Genomic DNA, 21,984 nt, shown 5'->3' with positions numbered 1-21,984 from the left:
TGCTTTGCTTAAAGTGTTCAATGATATTTTGCTTGCAGTAGATGCCGGTAAAAATGCGGTACTGATTCTACTTGATCTTACAGCTGCCTTTGATACCGTGGATCATAATGCTCTTATTGGGCGGTTAGACCATCTGATCAGTATCAGGGGTACAGCTTTACAATGGTTCAACTCTTATCTCAAAGACAGGTCTTTTTCTGTAGAGCTAGGCAAATGTTCCTCATCATCTGCCCCAATTATTAGTGGAGTACCTCAGGGCTCTATTTTGGGACAACTTCTTTTTAACTTATATATGTGCCCTCTGGGGGATATTATCAGGAAGCACAATGTTTCTTTTCATCTGTATGCTGATGATACACAGTTGTACCTCCCAGTAAAAGTTGGTGAGTCCATTCAACCATTGCTGGAGTGTATCTCAGATATTAAATTATGGTTATCGAATAACTTTCTCCAACTAAATGAGAACAAAACAGAAATTATTGATTATGATGTCCCTCGCTCCCGTTTGAAAACCAAGGGTGACAGAGCCTTTTCAGTCAATGCCCATCGTCTATGGAACCAATTGCCTCTAGAATGCCACCTTGCACCTTCCATTACCAGTTTTAAATCAAGATTGAAAACATATATTTTTTCCTTAGCATTTTAATTTTAATTTGATTGATGTTTTATTGGTTGTCTTGTTTGCTTCTTTCTGTTTTCTTTTCTCATTTAAATGTATGCTACATTGTTAAGCACTTTGGATAGCTTTGCTATGTTTAAATGTGCTATATAAATAAAATTTACTTACTATGTACGATGCATATTTTTTAGCTTTTTGCTAGAATTATGTTTGTTGTACTATCATTATTCAAATAAACCAATAAATAAAATAAATAAAAATCCTACTCTGTGCATTCCTTTATTTTTCATCCTCAACTTTCTCCAGTGGGTCTCTACACCTCTTCATTTGTCACTCTTTTTCTCTTTCTCTCCAGTCTCATTCTGCTTTAATAACCCAAGCCCTCATTTGTCATTGTATTGATGGCCCTGGCAAGCATCAGCCATTAAACAGGGACTAATGTTCATGCTCAGTGTCTCCACTTGTTGCCAGGGGGGTCACAAGGAGTTCACTTTGCCAAGACCACCAAAAGGGTTCTTCTTATACGGCATCTGTGTAGCAGACATAATCAATACATAACACTGAATATGAATATTACTAGTGTTTGCTAAGGCAAGCATCAATGCTAGTATGTTAGTAACACCTAAACCCCACTGTCACAAAACTCAAGAGGCAGAGAAAGAAGATGAACTCAAATGTGGGATTTATGCAGGTATAGAAAACATTGGAGACCTTATTCTTTCTGAGGGGAGAAAGGAAGAGAAGAGTGAAATGGCTGCTGCTGAGGTCTCTACTCCACAAAATAAATGCCACTGGCAAGACTTACTGAGTTAATTCATAATACAACACAGAGAAAGGCCATCATTATTAGGAAGACAATGTGTATTTGTGTGCTTTTTACCCAATGGCAGGAAATAGGAGAGTGTTTATTTACAAAGAGCGGATGACAAGAGTGGGGTTCCCTGAAAATGTGTGAAGAACAGAGTATTGTCCACTCACAGAGGTTCATATAGGTGTCATGAAGGGAAAAAGGCTTTGCTCTGTGTATCCAGATTCAGTTCAAAACCCAAATACTTCCTTCAATTAATATACATTAAAATATTAAAATAACAAATGGCTAGCTTTGTAAATTAGTTTTCTGATTATTATATGTTGCCTTAATTTAAAAAAAGATTACACTCTACCCTAGTGAAAACTAAATATACTAAAATTAAATAAATCACATTTTATGCTTAAAATTATGAAATCTGTGTTGTGCAAAAGTAGTACTCCAAATCAAGTTTAATTATATTTTTTAAGTAGCCTAAGTCTCAATTATGTCAGTAAATATGTTAATGGATTTGAAGTATGAAATAAATGTATTTAAATATATTAGGGTACTCAAGTAAAATAATTAAATACTCCATTAATAGAACTGTGATTCTGTTTAAAACTGAAAACAACATATTCATTAAAGGGTCCAAGCAAGTAAGAAAGAAGCTTCTTCTCCATTGACATTAGATACTGTATGTTGAACATATTTGTTTTCTTTTGAAATGCAAAACACTTTGGTTAACGCATGAACACAAAATTAAACATGAGATACAGTTTATTGCCATCACCTATACATTCGACTCAACATTTGGGTTAAACACAGAATAAAAAAATGACACTCCACTCAAGGGCAAAAATGAGATTGAACTCAAGGTATAATAACCTCTTGAACTCACTGTAGCTAAGTTAGTGTTATAATCAAAGACTAACCAAGTAATATCTACAGTAGTTTTTTTTTTTTTCTAGCTTCACAAATAATAAAAAATACAGGCAAACATCTAAATGTATATAAAAAAACATCTATAGTTAAAAAAAGAGAAAGATTACCACATATGCATATACCTTTACATCTTAACATACAAAAGAGCTTAAAATGGCCATCAACAGTTCTGTGTGTGTGTATATACACACACACACACACACAGATAAATAATACACATAAAAACTCATTTAAAAATAATAATGGTCATAACATCTGTTATCGTAAACATGACGTTTTACTTCCATAAATGTCTCATTAAGGCTCTGATAATGGCAACAGTGAACGTTCAAAAGCATTAATGAGTACATTTTAAAATGCAGCTGTCATCATCATCCTCATCATCAAGTGGTAAGCAAACTTAACACCCCCAGATGAGCTAGTTTGTCTCTGACTATGTTAGCCCATCCTTTATTAGCCAGTGGGTTTCTAGGGGACGGATGCATGATACCCTCCACTCTCACAGTGATGCCTGCTTCTGCGAGAGCCCGTCGAGCGCGTTGCTCGGCTAGCTTGCCCACTCCGATCACCAGGGAGACCCCCAGAGCAGTGACTATCTGACAAAGAGCACTGTCACAGCAGGACAAAAGGGCATCACGCTCCGCAGCCGGAAGCTCAGGTGGAGTTAGGTTCTTGCCAGACTCACTCATGAAGATGAGAGGGCACAAGTTGTGCACAAAACAGTGGCGGAAGAAGTTGTGAGGTTCACCGCAGAGCTCTTGGAAAAAGCCCCAGAAACGGGCTCCGCTCACTTCGCTCTGAGTGCAGTCGAGGCCTGTGATCCGTCGCTTAGGATGCTCCTCTGCTGGACGGCCGACCGCTCCAGTGATCTTCAGCCAACTGCGAACTGCCTTCACCTCACCAAACGGTACCTTGTTAATGAAGAAGTAAGAGATGAAGTTGATTTTTTGTTTCTTCTGCATTATCCATCACTATATGTGACCCTGGACCACAAAACCAGTCTTAAGATTCAATTTTCCGAAATTGAGATTCATACATCATCTGAAAGCTAAATAAATAAGCTTTCCATTGATGTATGGTTTGTTAGGATAGAACAATATTTGGCTGAGATAAAACTATTTGAAAATCTTAGGGTGGAAAAAAATCAACATATTGAGAAAATCGCCTTTAAAGTTGTCCAAGTTCTTAGCAATGCATATTACATTGTAATATAATATGCATATAATAAAATGATTATAAATCAAAATTTATAATTTTTTTGACCCATACAATGTATTTTTGGCTATTGCTAAAAATACCCCAGCGACTTAAGACTGCTTTTGTGATCCAGGGTCACATATGAACAGTGTAAGAATGTTTAACAAGTTACAACAGTGATAACTACAGAAACTGGTCACTTTTGGTAGAACTCACAAAAGCAGGTAGAGCACACAAGAGTCACTTATTATTAGCAGCATCCGCATTTGTATTTACAAGTGTGCTTTTTATATGCTTTTATATAACTCACAATCAGCATGCTAGGACTTTCCTCTCAAATGTTAATGTAAACACTAATCAGGAGGAATGATTGTCTGTCTGTGACTTTAAACAATTTCAACGGGGCAAAACATGGCAGCAAAAGAGATGTGGTTTAAGATAGAAGAATCAAGCTTGCGATTCAAACCCAGATTACTTAATTAAATACTGACGACGGCCAGCGCTCCACACAGAGAGCTGATCTGATCATCATCAGTCTGTCTGGAATGACATGAAGAAACAGAACAAACTGAGACAGACTAAATCCAGAAGAACTGTGGCAACGTCTCCAAGATGCTTCAAGAAAGCTACCTGCAAAGATCCCTGAAAAACCAGGGCAAAAGCTGCTTTAAACACAAAGGATGCTCACACCAAATTACCGAAGTTAATTGATAAAGAAAATCTGTTAATGACATTATTTTTGAAAGCATCCTCATTTTACAGCATTTTTACACAAGAGCCTAAAACTTCTAAAAGTACTGTAGCTTTGCAGGAAGCTTTCTTGACGCATCTTTGAGACGCTGCCACAGTTCTTCTGGATTTAGTCTGTCTCAGTTTGTTCTGTTTCTTTTCTGTTAAAAGCGCTATATAAATAAAGGTGACTTGACTTTTTTCAGCAAATACTTAAAGTGATAGCTTATCTAAAATGTAAAAATTATATCATCATTTATGAACGTCATTCCAAACATTTTCTGTGGAACACAAAAGAATATATTTTGAATAACACTGAAATAGCATAAAAAAAAAGCTTGGAAAAACAAAAAAGTGAGCAAATAATGACTTTACAATGAGCAAATAATGACTTGGTAAATTCTCCCCTTTAAGTGTATGTAACTATAAATTTGTTAATCAGAAATTATGGCAAGTCATCATTTCTTCCAAGGTTTCTGCAGGTTTCATGAAGGTAAATGTACAATAAGACTTAAAAAGAGCTTTTTAAGTATGAGAAAAGAAAAATTAAAGAACACAATATGTCAATATGTTCTCAAAATGTAAATATCTAAGGAGCACACTATGAGTTATATTAACAAGATGCAACTTCCTACAGATCTCCATTAGTTTTTTTTTTTATCAGTTTACAAAAAAAAAAAAAACATTACATTAGAATACTGAAATAACATTTACTGTAACTTCTGAAGTGAATCTTTGATTAAAACAATAATAAATATCTGCCAATGGGCTCAGAAAATCAACTTAATTTAAAAGGAAATAAAGTTTTCATACCCCTATTAGTACTTGTCTTAAGAATAAACACACTTAAATTTATTCAACTGAACAAGACTTTATATCTTCATTTTGCTTCTGAAGTAAATGTGTCCTGATTTAAGGAAGTTTAGATCATTTGTTTTGGAAAACAAGACAAAAACACTGAGGAAGATATTATTATTATTATTGTGCAAGCAACATTTAATGCTATGAATTTAAGACATTCTGGTCTAATTCAAGACACTGTTAATGCCTTGAGTTGTGGAAGGGTGAATTAAGTCCCACTGAAACCCTGTTCTTTACTGAATTTATTCTCAAATAATATCATTACAACAAAAAACAATGCTGTGAAAACATAAAAAGAAAGAAAATCTTCTGACCCCTGTTTGTGCCATGCCAAAAGGCCCTGGGTTCATGCCTAGAAAGAGAACGCTCTGGCCTTCCTGACAGTATTTCTCCACATAACATTGATGTGTGTCCCAGGCATATTCCAGCGGGTTGTACGTGTATCGCACTGGTTTCCCAAAGGACAGCGTCCGTAACCGTGCATTCAGTTCCAGTTCAGCCTGCAGGAACCTCGAAGCAACTGTAGAGCCGTTAAACAGTTGTTCAGCAGCCAGGTCAGGCAGACCGGTGAGATCTTTCCCCAGAAAGTGGTCTCTCTGAGACACATCGCCTTTTTCCAACCTACAAATGAAACAATTTTCATAAATGACTCAACTTAAAACAGATTGGTGGCATAGCTATTGCAAAAACAAACTTGTTTGTTTTAATAAAATCACATTCATGTATGCTTGTTACAATTACTCTTTATTAATTGGGAATTCTTGTAAGGACACCTTAATAAATAAACCTTAAATGCAGTTTTATTATGGGAAAGGGAATATGTCTGTACTACAGTTATTACACTACTTTAAATATACACCAAAAAAAGTAAAGACTTTTAATGATTTTAAAGAATCTGCTCACCAAGCCTGGATTTATTTGATCCAAAATACAGCGAAAGCAGTAATACTGTGAACTATTTGATATTTGAATATATTTTAAAATGTAATGTATTCCTGTGATGAAAGCTACATTTTTAGCATCATTACTTCAGTCTTCAGTCACACGATCCTTCAAAAATCATTCTAATATACCGATTTGCTGCTCAAGAAACATTACTGATTATTATTATTATTAGGGATGCACGATATTTATCGGACCGATAAATTATGGACCGATATGAGAGAAAATGACGTTGTTTGTATTGCTCCTATAAATAAATTAAATCCGATAACTAGATCCGATAAAGTATACTTGCTGGTAAATCAATCAATCAGTCTGATTTATCTGAGATTCATCTTCTTTCCGAGTGCAAGTGAGTTTTGAGGCACGGACTGCATACACCTTGATGTAAAATAATGGGACAAATATCACAGTTTAAATAAAATAAAAATCAGCAAATACTGTGGAACCAAATAGGCTAAATGAGAAACGAATGATTAAAAAATAAATAAATAGACCTTCCAATATCACCTTAGATAAATGGCAGGTCAACAGGCTTTTCAAAATCCAAAAATATTTTTAAAACAGGCGCTTTTACATTTGGTTTTGAAATTCTTCTGCCATAGTCTTGTCTTTTTCACCTCACTCTTGTCAGTCAGCTCGACTCTCTCCTCAGGTGATAAATTAAATCTGATCTGTGATGCGCGGCTGTCATTCGTTCACAAAAATGAACCGAAATACATGCCTTACAGACATGATAAATATATCTAAAGAAAGCTTTAAATTGCTTTAACGAAATAAATAAAAACGAAAACAAAAACTATTTAATACAATCGTTATCCGTGAAGATGCGCTTCTCTCTAAAGGTGCGTCTAACGAGGAGCTGGTGAATCCTTACTATTTCCCGCGGACACATTCATGGTAATTACTTTTGCTGGGGCTTGTGCTTTATTGCGTGTATTTGAAGCAGAACTGTTCACCTGCGCTGACGGCTCGCTGCTGCTGCGGGACACTAAACACCGTCGAGTCGCTCTTGACAGTCGCGGCACGGACTCTTGTTATTTCCACCAGCGTGGCAATTTTTTTCATCAATAATTGATGGATGTCTAAAATATAAAGATAAGGAGAAGCCTAAAACAGGCCCGAGGCCCAGCCCTAGGGACATAAAAAAGTAGGAGCCGACTTTAAATTAAATTTAAAATAATAATAATAATAATTGGGGCTAAAAGTGTGTTGTAACGCAAGCGTTACTGAACATGTACCGAGTAAAATATTACTGAAAATTGATTAGTAATGCCTTACACTACTGCGTTACAGCAAAAAGTAATCCGTTACTGTAATGCATTACTTTTGTAACGCCTTACTCCCAACACTGCTTAAAGACTATATAACTTTCTCATCCTCGTGCACTAAAAACGTTGAATAGATGCATTTCTTTATGCATGAAATATTTGAAAATAAATTTGTTGTTAATGAGTTGTTAATTGCAGATAAACCATAGTTTTGTCATAATTCTGTTAAACCATTTCAGTTACAAAGTATTGTGGTGCCTTACACAAAAAATAAAAAACATTTGAAGAGTCAGGACTGATGTTTGCTATAGTTAGGCCAGAGCTACTAAAATATCAGTTTAATCAGTGAATCTTAGATTTTGTATTCTCCTGGGTGCACAAACTGCAGATTATATGAAAATTATAATATAAAAATATGAATTTATCGGTATCGGCATCGGCCACGAGAAGGGCTTAATTATCAGTTATCGGTATCGGTAAGTTGATCAATGAAGTGATGATAAAGGCATTTATAATGTTACAAAAGATTTCTATTTCAGATGAATGCTGCTCTTCTGAACTTTCTATTCCTCAAAGAAACCTGGAAAAACAATCTACTCAACATAATAATAATAATAAATATTTTTTGAACAGCAAATCAGAATATTATAATGATTTCTGAAAGATCATGTGACACTGAAGACTGGAGTAATGATGCTAAAAATTCAGCTTTAAAAGCACAGAAATAAATTAAATTTTAAAACATATTCAAACAGAAACAGTTATTTTAAATAGTAATATATATATATATATATATATATATATATATTCCGTTTTTGCTGTACTTTGGATCAAATAAATGCAGGTGAAGAGACTTCTTAAACACACACACACACACATGTTGGTTTTTGTGGTTTATGGGGACTCTCCATAGGCGTAATGGTTTTTATTCTGAACAAACTGTGCGTGCTATTGCCCTACACCAACCCTACACCTAAACTTAGCCCTCACAGGAGACTTTGTGCATTTTTAGATTTTCAGAAAAACACAATTTAGTATGTTTTTTAAGCCTTTTGAATTACGGAGACATAGGCAGTGTCCTCATAAACCACCTTCATATTGTAATACCTCTGTCATACCCATGTCATTATACAAATTTGTGTCCTCATAAACCACATAAACATGCACACACACACACTCACACTCTCTCACACACACACACACTCACACTCACACACACACACACACACACACACACATCTTACTGTTCAAACACTTTTGACTGGTAATGTATGTCAACTGCTGTAAGTCAGTCAAAAGACATCTGAAGTGCAGGATTCATTGCATAAGCAGCACATTTCTGCCTCACGCGTTGCAGAATTAAAGCTGTTTTATTCAAGTTCATTTTTTAACGATGCTTTAAGGGTTTATTGCGCTATGAAAAACATTATCAAGGAATTTACTCTAAAAATCTTACACGAAATCTTTCCATGCCATTTTAACACCTTCCCAATGACTCTTAGCGAGACATTGCTCACTACAGTGAAAGATAATCCAACATCTTAAAGACATTTTATCACCTGTGTTCGTAATTTTGTATTTTATCACGTATTTGTGATTTACCTCTCAACATCGGGATGTGATTGCATTGTCCCAGAAGCGCTTCCGGCAACAAAACAGCCACCGGACCGCGGTGCATCCTGGGAGCTTCTTCTTCTTCGGAGGTTTGATTATTTGTAGGCAAACCAGCTTCGTGGTGCATTACCGCCGAATGCAGTGTAGAGCACCAAAGCGAAAATATATATATATATAAAAAAAATTAAAATTAAAAACACTGTAAATATGTATTTATCTTTGCTATTGATTATTTTGATTCTACACCCGTGGCATTAAGGAACACTTGTTTTAACCAGCAGATTTTGTTGTAGTTAGGTTACTTTTAGCCTATATTATAGTATTTCTTTTAGTTTTTCTTTGCTTTCAATTTTAACTGTAATATTTGTGTTTCAATGTTATATTCTGTGCAGTCCAATAAGTGTATAATCCAGGATGCTCATAAATTTGCATTCACCTTATTCTGTGTAATCCTGTGATTATTCACATTTCCCTGCATCTTATATAAATGCCTTCACTTTCTTCCCCCATTTAATAATTGCAGATTTATTAATATGCTCCTTGGCTTAGGAGGTCAATAAATCAATGTTAAAAGCCAAAACAATCCTCAACAGCAGCCACAAATCACTGCAAGCCGATTGAGAGGACGGTTAACTCGACGGCTGTAAGAGGAAAAACAGAGAGAGACAGACGGAGAGAGGAATTGAGCTACAGCCCTCCAGTCTCCAATACAGGTTTCCCTGCAACATGCAAAGCTCCAAGAATTAGACACAGGATCAAATGCCAAACAGATCAGGCCTATTGTTAGGAGAGAGAGAGAGAAAAAAAGCAAAACGTAAGAGTAATATTCCAGATGTGAAGCAACACACATGGGAAGTGATGCAATCAATGCTATTTTTAACATCTTGCACCATACGCTATTTTGAGGGGGAAAAACAAACTTACATTTCTGTTTCATTTCATAATTAGCACTGTATTGCTTGCAGTCAGAATAAGTTATATTGAGAAAATGTCACAATAAAACAATTAAGATTATATAAAATTGTATTACACAAATTAATAATATTGCCTAGCCTGTAATTCACTGGACTCAACTGACTTTCATTTTTGTACAAAGACATGTTATCAAATTATATTCTGTTGTGTTTCACAGTAGACGGAAAGTCATACAGGTTTGGTATGGTATTATACAATAATGAGTAAATGACACTAATTTTTTCAATTATATCACTGTTTTATGACTTAAATTACAACATGCAGACTTCAGTTTTAAGTGTGTGATCTTCATGGTTAATGTATCTTTAATGTGCTCTGCACAAACGTTTACACCTTTAATAACACTGTAATATATTTAATGGCATTAACAAACATTGTATAATGTTGACAGAATATTAATTCAAATGCATTCAATATTTTCTGTCATGAATATTTATTACAAATTCATATCTTTGTATTTCATTGTTCATAAAATACCGATCTTCTCAATTTAGTATTTTTTGTTAATTACTAATAGTTTGTAGCTATTGTAGGTTATTGTAAAATGATATGTTATGACTGAATGAGATGTTTATGCTGCCTGCCAGGCTTAACTGAAGATATCTTGAGAATATTAAAAACAAATTGCACTATTTTTATTTCAGAAATCTCGTCACCTTATTGTTTAAAAGTGGAGAAAGGCTGAGAATAGGCACAGTTTTGACTCTGCTATTCTCTCTCTCTCTCCTTCTCTCTCTTATTATCAACATAAACTTTCCTCATGAAAATTATTTTAAGAATTTCTTGTTAAGTTATCAGTGATTCCTAAAGTGTGTTTTTAATTTCCCTGGCTGTCTGAGTAATAGAGGAAGACAATGGAAGAGGAATAGGGGAGGGGTGAAGAGCAAAATTAAATTACTTTTGGGAGTGTTACATTACACAACTTCCTCCGTTTTGAATGCCTCTGTTACCATGGCAGCACCAGAGAGGGAGAGAGCACACACACACACACACACACTTCTCTGTGCCTGACCTCCATCTGAACCTGCCTGAGGTCGGAAGGCGACAGCTTTGAGCACTCTCGTGAGTAATGAGAGATGAGAGAAAAAGTGAAAGAAAGTGTGATGGCTGAAATGTGAATTAGAATGCAGATGGGGCAGAAGAATAACCGCTGTTGGAGGGGTGGAGCTCAACGTGAAATTACCTGTAATTTAGGAGGATAAAATATGCAAAGGATCACTCCCTGTTATGCTGAGCGTTGCATTTCTGTCTGCTTAAGCTTTCGTTATAACTCTTTTTCCCTTTTTGCGGTTTAAATCTAGATTAAAGACATATTTCTTTAACCTAGCTTACACATAACACACTACTACACTTCTATCATTCAAATCTGTTAAAGGATTGTGAGGCTGCATTAATTAGATCACCGGAACCGGGAACACTCCTCATAACACACGATGTACTCGTTACATCATAAGAAGAATGGCATCTATGCTAATATTTGTCTGTTTCTTTCTTATTCTGTTTCTCAGTCTGTGTCCGGATCAGATGGTGGATCGGCGCCGGGAGATGATGTACAGTTGGGCAAAAAAGCATTTAGTCAGCCACCAATATTGTGCAAGTTCTCCCACTTAAAAAGATGAGAGAGGCCTGTAATTTTCATCATAGGTACACTTCAACTATGAGAGACAGAATGTTTCTCAATGTTTCCACAAGGAGTCTAAACGCCCCAGACATTGAGGGAAATCAGCGCTGAGAAACTCCTCTAGCAGCCGCATGTCATGATTAGCATTGGCATGTTTACATCCTAACAGATGGCATCTAGCGTTTCTTGTCTCAGTCGTTTGTAAGCTCTTTCAGTAGCTGTGGTCTACTAAAAGACTCAAAGGCATCAGGGCTAAAGTGGAGAGAAAAAAGAAGCGGGTTTTTATGTAGTTTTATTCATCCACAGGCATCTTCCCATGCTTTTCTCCTCCTATTATCGCTAGGAAAGTCTTACATTGCTTCTCTTGTTGCCCTTTGACTGAAATTGACAACCAAAAGCCACACAATGAGGTATCGTATCATTATTTTATTTTCTGAGTTGTGTTGGGGTAAAAAGCCAAAGACCATAGAAATAAGCGCCAGTAGCTCACCGAGTGCAACCATTTGACGTCATCAATGCAGAATGTACTGTGCACATAAAATAATGGTACCCCCCATAGCCCAAAAACGATGTAGATTTTTTTTTAAATAACATACATTTTCATGGGTTTTCTAATACATATTTAAATAAGAGACATAATTTACGTTATATTAAGCTATACATGTCTTAATACCCGGGGATCCCTTTAAATGAATTAAACTATAAATTAAAATGATAATAAACGAACAAATATATATTATAAAAATAGACAGAGAAACAATAAATGCATTAAACTATACATTACAATTATAGCAAATGGATAAATCATATAAATGAAAAAGTTCAAACAATGATAAAACACAAATTTAACAAATGCATTAAATTATAATTAAAATGCCCCATCAGGACAAGACCACGGGAACCAGATAAGCCCTTTACACAATCTGACATAGCTGGGGTTGAAATTGAACTGCGGGTTTCGTCTGGCCAGAGGAGAACTGGCCCCCTGACTGAGCCTGGTTTCTCCCAAGGTTTTTTTCTCCATTCTGTCACCGATGGAGTTTTGGTTCCTTGCCGCTGTCGCCTCTGGCTTGCTCAGTTGTGGACACTTAATTTTTAGTGATTATCGTCGATTTGATTGCACAGATACTATTTAAACTAAACTGAACTAAACAATGACATCTCTGAATTCAATAATGAAATGCCTTTAACTGAAAATTGAGTGTTTAATCTTATCATTATACATTACTGACACTCTATCCTCCAGTTTGATACTGTTAAGTGCTTTGACACAATCTGTATTGTTAAAAGCACTATATAAATAAAGGTGACTTGACTTTTTGCATTTCAGTCTTTTAACAATACAGATTGTGTCGCAATACAAATGGTTGCACCGTTAAAAATAAGGCACAGAAGGTCACAGTAATGATATTACGACTGTTTTTTGTTTGCTGCAATGACTCATTTTCAAGGTTTTTTTTTTCAAATATCAAATATCTAAACGTCTGTCAGCATTCATAAGTGTAATTAATTTTTTTAAATGTTCATATAAACTGAGTCTCAGTGTATAAATATTGAAAATGCATCGTTGTAACAAAACAAGATGGCGCCGCTGTGTTCGGACGCCGTTAGGTTCGCTCCACTGAGAATTTGCTTCTACCTTCCTTTTTACTTAGTTTTACTTTCTCTTTTTACACATCTCACGTCGGCACTGATCACCTACAACATAGAAACACTTTTGGACATTGGAAACCGCTACACCAACCTGTTTCAGGACACTTTATCCACGAATCCTGCGTGGCCTCTGGAGATTCTTCGGAACGCGGAGATAAACAACACCCCCCCGAGGCGACGGATCAAGAAACACCGCGGGAAGCGCGCTGGAATTCGAGTCAGACTCAGGAAAAGGGCTCACAGTCCTCCTCTCCCAAGCATTCTCCTCGCTAATGTCCAATCCTTGGAGAATAAGATGGACGATCTTAGAGCCAGGATTAGTTTCCAACGGGACATTAGGGACTGTAACATCCTTTGTTTGTCAGAAACGTGGCTTTCGTCCTCGGTCCCGGACACTGCTGTAATGCCGAGTGATAACTTCTCTGTCTTTCGGACGGACAGAACAGCAGAGGCCGGTAAATCCAGGGGTGGAGGAGTATGTTTCATGATCAACAAGAAATGGTGTGATCCCAGGAATATCTCCATTCTGTCACGTTCCTGCTCGCCTCATCTGGAATATCTTTCCATTATCTGCCGCCCATTTTATCTGCCCCGGGAGTTTTCATCGATCATTGTTACTGCTGTGTACATTCCACCACAGGCAGACACTGGCTTGGCTTTGTCTAAGCTTCACGATGTGCTCAGCGGCCACATTAACAAACATCCTAACGCTGCCTTCATCATCGCGGGGGACTTTAACAAAGCCAACCTCAAGCAGGTCATGCCGAACTTTTATCAACATGTATCCTGTCCAACTAGAGGACCAAACACACTGGATCATTGCTACACTCAGTTCAAGGATGCCTACAAAGCCCGCTCACTACCGGCTTTTGGCAAATCGGACCATGCCGCCATCTTTCTAACACCGAGATACAAACAAAGGCTCGTTCAGGAACCTCCGGTGCAGAGAGTAGTGACGCGCTGGTCCTCCCACTCAGAGACTATGCTGCAGGCGGCGCTTGATGACGTCGACTGGGACATGTTCCGGGCGAGTTCTTCTGACGTCAGCGAGTTCACGGATGTAGCATTAAGCTTCGTAAACACGCTAACCGAGCAAGCTACAGAAACAATAACGATAAGGACATTCTCCAATCAGAAACCGTGGGTGGACAGAACAATCCGTGCCGCGGTTAACACACGCACCGCCGCTTACAATGAGGCTCTTCTGTCTGGGAATACGAGCGAGTACAAAGCATCGTGCTATGCTCTCCGACGCGCAGTAAGAGCCGCCAAACACAGATACAGAGAGAGAATTGAGTCTCATTTCCAGCTCAACGACTCTCGACGGATGTGGCAGGGACTGAGGACCATCTGTGACTTCGGAAACAAATCCTCCGCGGAGGTGAGAGCAGATCCGTTGCTGGCCGACGAGTTAAACATCTTCTACGGCCGCTTCGATGGCAACGGCGGCGGCGCGTTTCTGCCGACCAGCGCGTCTGGAAGCAACAGGCAGAGCAGCGATGATCCTGTAATCACCGTGTCGGAGGATGAGGTTCGGAGGGCGCTAAAGAAAGTGAACGTCAGGAAAGCAGCCGGACCTGATGGGATAACCGGCCGTGTTCTGAGGTCCTGCGCCGATCAGCTCGCTGGTTTGTTCACTTCTATCTTTAATGAGTCCCTTGCTACCGCCGTGGTTCCCACCTCATTCAAAAAATCCATCATTATCCCTGTGCCAAAGAACAATAAACCCTCTTGCCTGAATGACTATCGCCCAGTTGCCCTCACATCTATAGTCATGAAGGTTTTTGAGAGACTTGTAAAGAGCCACATTTGCTCCTCCATCCCTGATACTCTGGACCCTCTTCAGTTTGCCTATCGCCCAAACAGATCCACGGACGATGCCATTTCTCACGTTCTCCACTCTTCTCTCACACACTTGGATAGCAACAATGGAAATTATGTAAGGCTGCTATTCATTGACTATAGCTCAGCTTTCAACACTATAGTCCCCATCAAGCTGGCATCTAAACTCACAGACCTCGGCCTAAACTCCTCACTCTGTGACTGGATTCAAGACTTCCTCACCGGCAGACCTCAAGTGGTGAAAGTTGGCCAGTTCACCTCAAACTCCATCACCTTCAACGTAGGAGCCCCACAGGGCTGTGTCCTGAGTCCCCTGCTCTACTCTCTCTACACGCATGACTGCGTGTCCTCTCACAGCTCCACATCTATTATCAAATTTGCTGATGATACTGTGGTTCTGGGCCTCATCTCCAACAACGATGAGACCGCATACTTGGATGAGGTAGAGAGACTCACATCATGGTGCCAGGACAACTGTCTCTCTCTGAATGTGAGCAAAACTAAAGAGCTGATCATGGACTTTAGGAAGAGACAGCAGCAGCCCTACATTCCTCTTATGATCAGTGGGACCCCTGTGGAGAGGGTGAGCAGCTTCAAGTACCTCAGTGTAAACATCTCCGAGAACCTGACTTGGACTACACACATCCAAACACAGGTAAAGAAAGCCAGGCAAAGACTGTACCATCTGCGACATCTGAGGAAATTCAGGGTCTCACCAGCAATCCTGAAAACTTTCTATTCAGGGACCATAGAAAGTGTATTGACTCAGTGCATCTCAGTGTGGTATGGAAACAGCTCCAATCAGGACTGCAAAGCACTACAGAGAGTTGTGCGCTTAGCTGAGCGCATCTCAGGGTCTGCTCTCCCCTCTCTGCAGGACATCTACCTCAAACGCTGCAAAAATAGAGCTGTCAAAATAATCAAGGACTCAAATCACCCTGCTAACCGACTATTCACTTTGCTTCCATCTGGTAAGCGCTTCCGTAGCCTGATGGCAAAAACTGAGAGACTTAGGAGGAGCTTCTTCCCCCAGGCCATCAGGCTCCTAAACTCTAACTCTGTGTCATAACATCACTTGACTCCATGTAAATATCACCATATCAATAAGCTATTCATAATTTTTCTCTACCTCATATTGCTGCTATTATATACCCTGTACAACTTTTTTGCACATTATTTTGCACATTCCTCTTAGTACTATTTAAGTCAACAACATACTGACCTGCACATTTATATTTATATTTTTTATCTATCTTTTTATTTTATTCTTTTATTTTATTTTTTTTTTCTACTTTTCTTCTCTTAATATTTGTATACTTTATAATTGCACTGTCCTTGGAGCGGACCTGACCTACATTTCACTGCTGGTTATACTCTGTATAATTGTGTATGTGACAAATAAAACTCTTGAATCTTGAATCTTGAATCTTGTAAACATGAATATTGTACTTAAGCTATAGGATCAGGCAATGCTTAAACCATATGCAGCAAAAATGTCTCAGGTTACGTATGTAACTATGGTTCCCTAAAAGTAGGGAACGAGACACTGCGTCCTCTAGGGGTCGCTATGGGGAACGCCGTCAGCGTGACCCATGTCTGAAGCATACATACAAAAACACCACATGTTGGCCGGCGACAGTACACAGTATAAAGGGGCGCCGGGAAAATACGTCATTCAATTCTTCGTCTGAAGCTTGCGTCCAAAGCATGGCACCAAACCTAGAGGACGCAGTGTCTCCTTCCCTACTCTCAGGGAACCATGGTTACATATGTAACCTGAGACGTTCCCTTTCGAGGGAACTTCAAACTGCGTCCTCTAGGGGTCGCTATGGGGAATGGAATACCCACGCCACCATGCTGAGGGGAGTGCAAGCCAAGCACAAAAGACGAGCAGGTGACCCTCTATAGTGAGGAGAGCAATGCTATCTCTACCAAGGCAGAGCTCCGGAGAGGCGGAGAACTTAACTCTCAATATGAGAGGGAACTCAGACACTCAGAAGGGAGCGGCATGCTCATAAGTGACCCGCTATAGTGAAGGGAGCAATGCTAGCTCGACCAACAAGAAGAGCACATCAGACGCTCAGAAGGGAGCGGCATGCTCATAGGTGACCCCCTAAGGTGAGGGGAGCAATGCCAGCTTGACCAGCCAGGAGAGCATAGGGTGCAGGAAGGGAGCAGTATGCTCATAGGTGACCCTCTATAGTAAGGGGAGCAAAGCTAGCTCGACCAACAAGGAGAGCACTTCAGACACCCAGAAGGGAGCGGCATGCTCATAGGTGACCCTCTATAGTGAGGGGAGCAATGCCAGCTCGATCAGCCAGAGCATAGGGTGCAGGAAGGGACCAGCATGCTCATAGGTGACCCTCGATAGTGAGGGGAGTAATACTAGCACTACCATGACAGACTCTGGAGAGCTGAGAACTCAACTCTCAGCCTGAGAGGGAACTCGGACTCTCAGATTCTACTTACACCCCAGCACATTTTTATTTTGTTCTGGCTCAAGGAGATTGCTATTTAAAAACCCCCGGAAGGGGAGCAGTACCCGAGATAGCACATAGATATCCTCAGATAGCCATGCACCTTTCTATTCAAAGGAGGCGTCCCTATGCCAAGAACTGATGTAAAAAGACCCGCAGGTCCTAGGCATTGTAGTGCTGGAGACCTGATGACCAAGGAGGCCCTTAGCACAGAAACCTACGACTGGGCCACATGATCCAGGGGTATGAGGCCGGAAACAGGGCTCTCATCCTAGCCTGGATCTAGTATCGACGAGTGAGGTCATCACTGCACTGTGTCGAAGGCAAGAGGTGAAACACACACACAACAGGTCCGAGAAACTGCAAAGAATGGCTTAACAATACCAGTAATTCTTAAAATTGGATCGTACTCACCCATCCATGGTTCCTGCACATGAGATCAGTGCCGGAGGCGAAGTCCGAAGAGTCGAGTCCGGACCATCAGTAAGGTAGTTTCTATGAAATATAGAACTTAACCAAAACATCATAAGTCCAGCACAGAGACTGCAATTTTCTTAAAATGCAGGTTCCTAGGCTCCCACCTAGACTCTGTCAGGTGGAATTGACAGTGGTTGCAGGGGAATTACAGAGGAGAAGATAAGGGCAGATGTACAGGCCCCCTGAGGGAAGGGAGTAGATGTTTAAGAGTTACTCTGGTCTGGACGAGAGCGTTGAGAACGCCTCGTCTGGATCACCTCCCTCAGGTCCTGCTTGCCTCTCCTTGACCCATGCCTCCGGGGGAGGGGCACGAGTCACGACATTAGCCTTCTGTGCCCATCTCTGATCCCCAGATGGAGATGGGCCAGGACCCACGCGTTGTCCCTGACCCTTATCCAGGTCTTTCAGCAGATCAGCCTGGTATACCTGAAGCAGCCCCATCGTGTGCAACGAAGCAACAGCCTGACCTGCTGCTGCGTATGCCCTGCCATTTAAGCAAGATGTTTCCTGAAGGGGCTTAGATGGCAAGGAGGGAGCCTTGAGAGAGGACGTCTCACCCTCAGAGAGATAGCTGGCTAGCGTCTCTTCCACAGGGGGCATCCTCTCATAGCCGTTTTCACGCATCCCCTCAATGTTAGCATAACTGGTATGCTGAAACCTATGAATGCGAGAAGAAAACGGCTTTTTCCATTCCTTCTCAACCTCCGCATGGAGATCAGGAAGAAATGGGAGGCTCACTCAAGCTGGGGGGTTATGGCCAGAAAGATAACGCTCATCGAGACGACCCCGCGGCGCCACCATCTTGGCCCGCTTCCACGGCAAGTCAAGCCTTGCTGCGGCCGACGAGCGCGAGAAGGAAAGCCCCCTCTCTAACTCATCAGCCAGATCCGCCTGTGAACCCCACGAGTTCATTCTCCTCTGTGCCTCAGCATCAGTGAGTCTTGAACCACGGGAAGCAGACGGCTGTCCCTCCTTCCTCAAAAAGAGAGACAGACGAGAGCGGAGCTTTCTCATGGAAAAAAGCTCACAGTGCACGCAGATTGCCCCCTCGAGGACATCGCCTGCGTGCTCCTCGTCCAAACAAAAGAGGCAAAGATCGTGCGTGTCCTCAGGTGTCAAATAACGAGGACACGGATGCACACATTTCTTAAACGCCTTGCTAGTGCTCGCCATAGTAGAGTAGAAAATTGTTCTTACCAGTGGAATGCACGTTTGAAACAAAACAGTTACTGAAGATGAAGAAGAGAATGACGTATTTTCCTGGTGCCCCTTTATACTGTGGTCGCACCGGTAGTGACGTCATAGGCTGTCACCGGCCAACATGTGGTCTTTTTGTATGTACTGTATGCTTCAGACACGGGTCACGGGCGTTCCCCATAGCGACCCCTAGAGGACGCAGTTCGAAGTTCCCTCGAAAGGGAACTGATTGTAATGGCCAATAGACACATTGGGAAATTAAACAGATAATTTGCCTGAAAGAGGCTTGGTTTTCATAAAGCCCTGCCAATAATAGCCAGGAACTATTTTGTAAACTTTTGAACGGGGTCATTTTTATAAATTCAACTATTATTTTTATATATACTATATGTAAACATCTTTTTATGTGAAATATCTTATTCAGGTCAGTACTAAATCAACAATAACATGCATTTTGTATGATCCCTCTTATTTTGCTAAAATAATTTTGCAGATTCTGCAAGGTGTATGTAAACTTTTGACTTCAACTGTATATCTATTTATAACTGTATTTTTTTTAATAATTATATATGTCTTTTGGCCATATTTTATGAAGTATAAAGCTATTGCTGCATGTTTGCAGTGCAGCCAAATGACTATGTAAAAGAGCGGCTTTGTTAAAAAAAATGCTGAATGGGGAAAAGAAAAACAAACTAATTACATTTGTTGCATTACACACTAAACAGAGTTAAATCTTTCAAATAAAGTGCTTTTACTTAAATTGCTCACTAATCAAACACATGGAACCCCAAAAGGCTCCCTTTCTTTGTATTACAGATGCAGCAGATGTCTAGTATCTCAGGTGTGGTTCCAGTAGCATCTGGTGCAACGCTGAGAGACAGGTCAGAAAACTCCCTCCAGAGCTGTTTAAAAGCTGTTAGCATGTCAATCCAACCAATCTCTCATATCCGCCACCCCATTCCTCTTCTTCCTCCCTCTCTGATGAATAGCCTTTCCCTCTATGTGAACTCCATTGATAATACATGGCTTGCAGTAAAAGCTTATTCATCAGAGTGAGCTGCAAGTCATCATAGTCTGACATCCCTGCAAGCTTACTTTACTTGGTGTATGCTTTTGTGTATGAATGTACAGCTGAGTTGATTCGTTTGCATAGCCATTTTGGCTGTTAAGTTCATAAACACCTTGCATTATTATTTAACACTTAAATTTGAATAAAATGAAAACTAAAAGACTTTCAAATCACATGAGCCAATATTTTATTCACAATAGAACATAGATAACATACACTTTTACACATTTTACACTTATATCCACTAAATGAGCTCATTTCAAATTTGATGCCTGCTACAGGTCTGAAAAAAGTTGTCACGGGGCAACAAAGGGCTGAAAAAAGCAAGTAATTTTGAAAAGATTCAGCTGGGAGAACATCTAGCAGCTAATTAAATTAATTGACATTAGGTCTGTAACATAAAAGGGATGTCTTAGAGAAGCAGAGTCTCTCAGAAGAGGCTCTCCAATCTGTGAAAGAGTGCATAAAAGATTGTGGAATACTTTAAAAACAACATTCCTCAACGTCAAAGTGGAAAAGTGTTCTATGGTCAGATGAGTCCAAATTTGACATTCTTGTTGAAAATCACGGACGCTGTGTCCTCCGGGCTAAAGAGGAGGGAGACCGTCCAGCATGTCATCAGTGTTCAGTTCTAAAGCCAGCATCTCTGATGGTATGGGGGTGCATAAGTGCATAAGGTATGGGCAGCTTGCATGTTTTGGAAGGCACTATGAATGCTGAAAGGTATATAAAGGTTTTAGAGCAACATATGCTTCCCTCCAGACGACATCTATTTCAGGGAAGGCCTTGTGTATTTCAGTAGGACAATGCAAAACCACATACTGCAGCTATTACAACAGCATGGCTTCGTAGTAGAAGAGTCAGGGTGCTGAATTGGCCTGTCTGCAGTCCAGGTCTTTCACAACATTTGGCGCATCATTAAATGAAAAATATGTCAAAGACGACCATGAACTCTTCAGCAGCTGGAAACCTATATCAGGCAAGAATGGGACCAAATTCCAAACCGAAAATCATAACATCGACGCCCAGACATCTTTAAACATTTTTGAAAAGAAGAGGAGATGCTACACCATGGTAAACATGCCCCCGTCCCAACTATTTGGAGACCTGTAGCAGGCATCAAATTTGAAATGAGCTCATTTTGTACATAAAATTGTAAAATTTCTCAGATTAAACATTTGTTATGTTCTCTATGTTCTATTGTGAATAAAATATTGGCAAAGTGTGGTTTTGGACGATATCAGCATAAATCCTTATAATTTTTTGGTGCAAATACATTAAAGTAACTTGACATTATCATTGAAGACCAGCAACAAAACATAATAATGGCAATATATGCATGTCAAAGTCAGACATGCCCCTTTGCCAGCTGTGATGCCTGGTTACTGGTATAAGATTTTTGGGTCAGCACACCTTAATACCGTAGCTTCAACAATTGATTGCCAATTCAAAGTCAATGTTTGAATAAACTGACAGCTCGGATGCCCAGATTATGCAGAGCTGTAATAGCTGCTAATGGTGGATATTTTGATGAATCAAAAATTTTTGTTTTTTTCTATGTATAAACTGTTTATGTAATAAAATATGTTTTCGTAGTTTGTGTTGTCCCTTGTCAGTGCAAAATTATCACAAATTAAAAAGGATTCATGCCAATATTGTCCAAAACCCCACTTTTCTAGGGCGTTTCCAAACTTTTGGAGGGCAGTGT

General features: G+C 39.6%; 1 protein-coding gene across 2 annotated transcripts; it reads right to left on the bottom strand.

Moving 5' to 3' along the window:
- Positions 1–2,090: 2,090 nt before the first annotated feature.
- On the bottom strand, positions 2,091–9,042 carry LOC306856764 (single-strand selective monofunctional uracil DNA glycosylase-like). Of its 2 annotated transcripts, none has more exons than XM_079396203.1 (3): positions 8,954–9,042; positions 5,453–5,759; positions 2,091–3,262 (listed from the first exon to the last, which is right to left on the bottom strand). In XM_079396203.1, exons 1-3 carry the CDS (start codon positions 8,977–8,979, stop codon positions 2,735–2,737), a joined length of 861 nt encoding a protein of 286 aa, XP_079252329.1. In that variant the 5' UTR covers positions 8,980–9,042; the 3' UTR covers positions 2,091–2,734. The 2 variants fall into 2 exon arrangements, with proteins under 2 accessions (XP_079252329.1, XP_079252328.1); XM_079396202.1 differs by having other exon boundaries at positions 2,171–3,262; positions 8,911–8,997.
- Between the last annotated feature and the right edge of the window lie 12,942 nt (positions 9,043–21,984).

Source organism: Barbus barbus (genome assembly GCF_936440315.1).
Source record: "Barbus barbus genome assembly, chromosome: 37".
NCBI lineage: Eukaryota > Metazoa > Chordata > Actinopteri > Cypriniformes > Cyprinidae > Barbus > Barbus barbus.
Note: the sequence above shows the minus strand (reverse complement) of the source record. Positions and strands in the feature narration are given on the sequence as shown.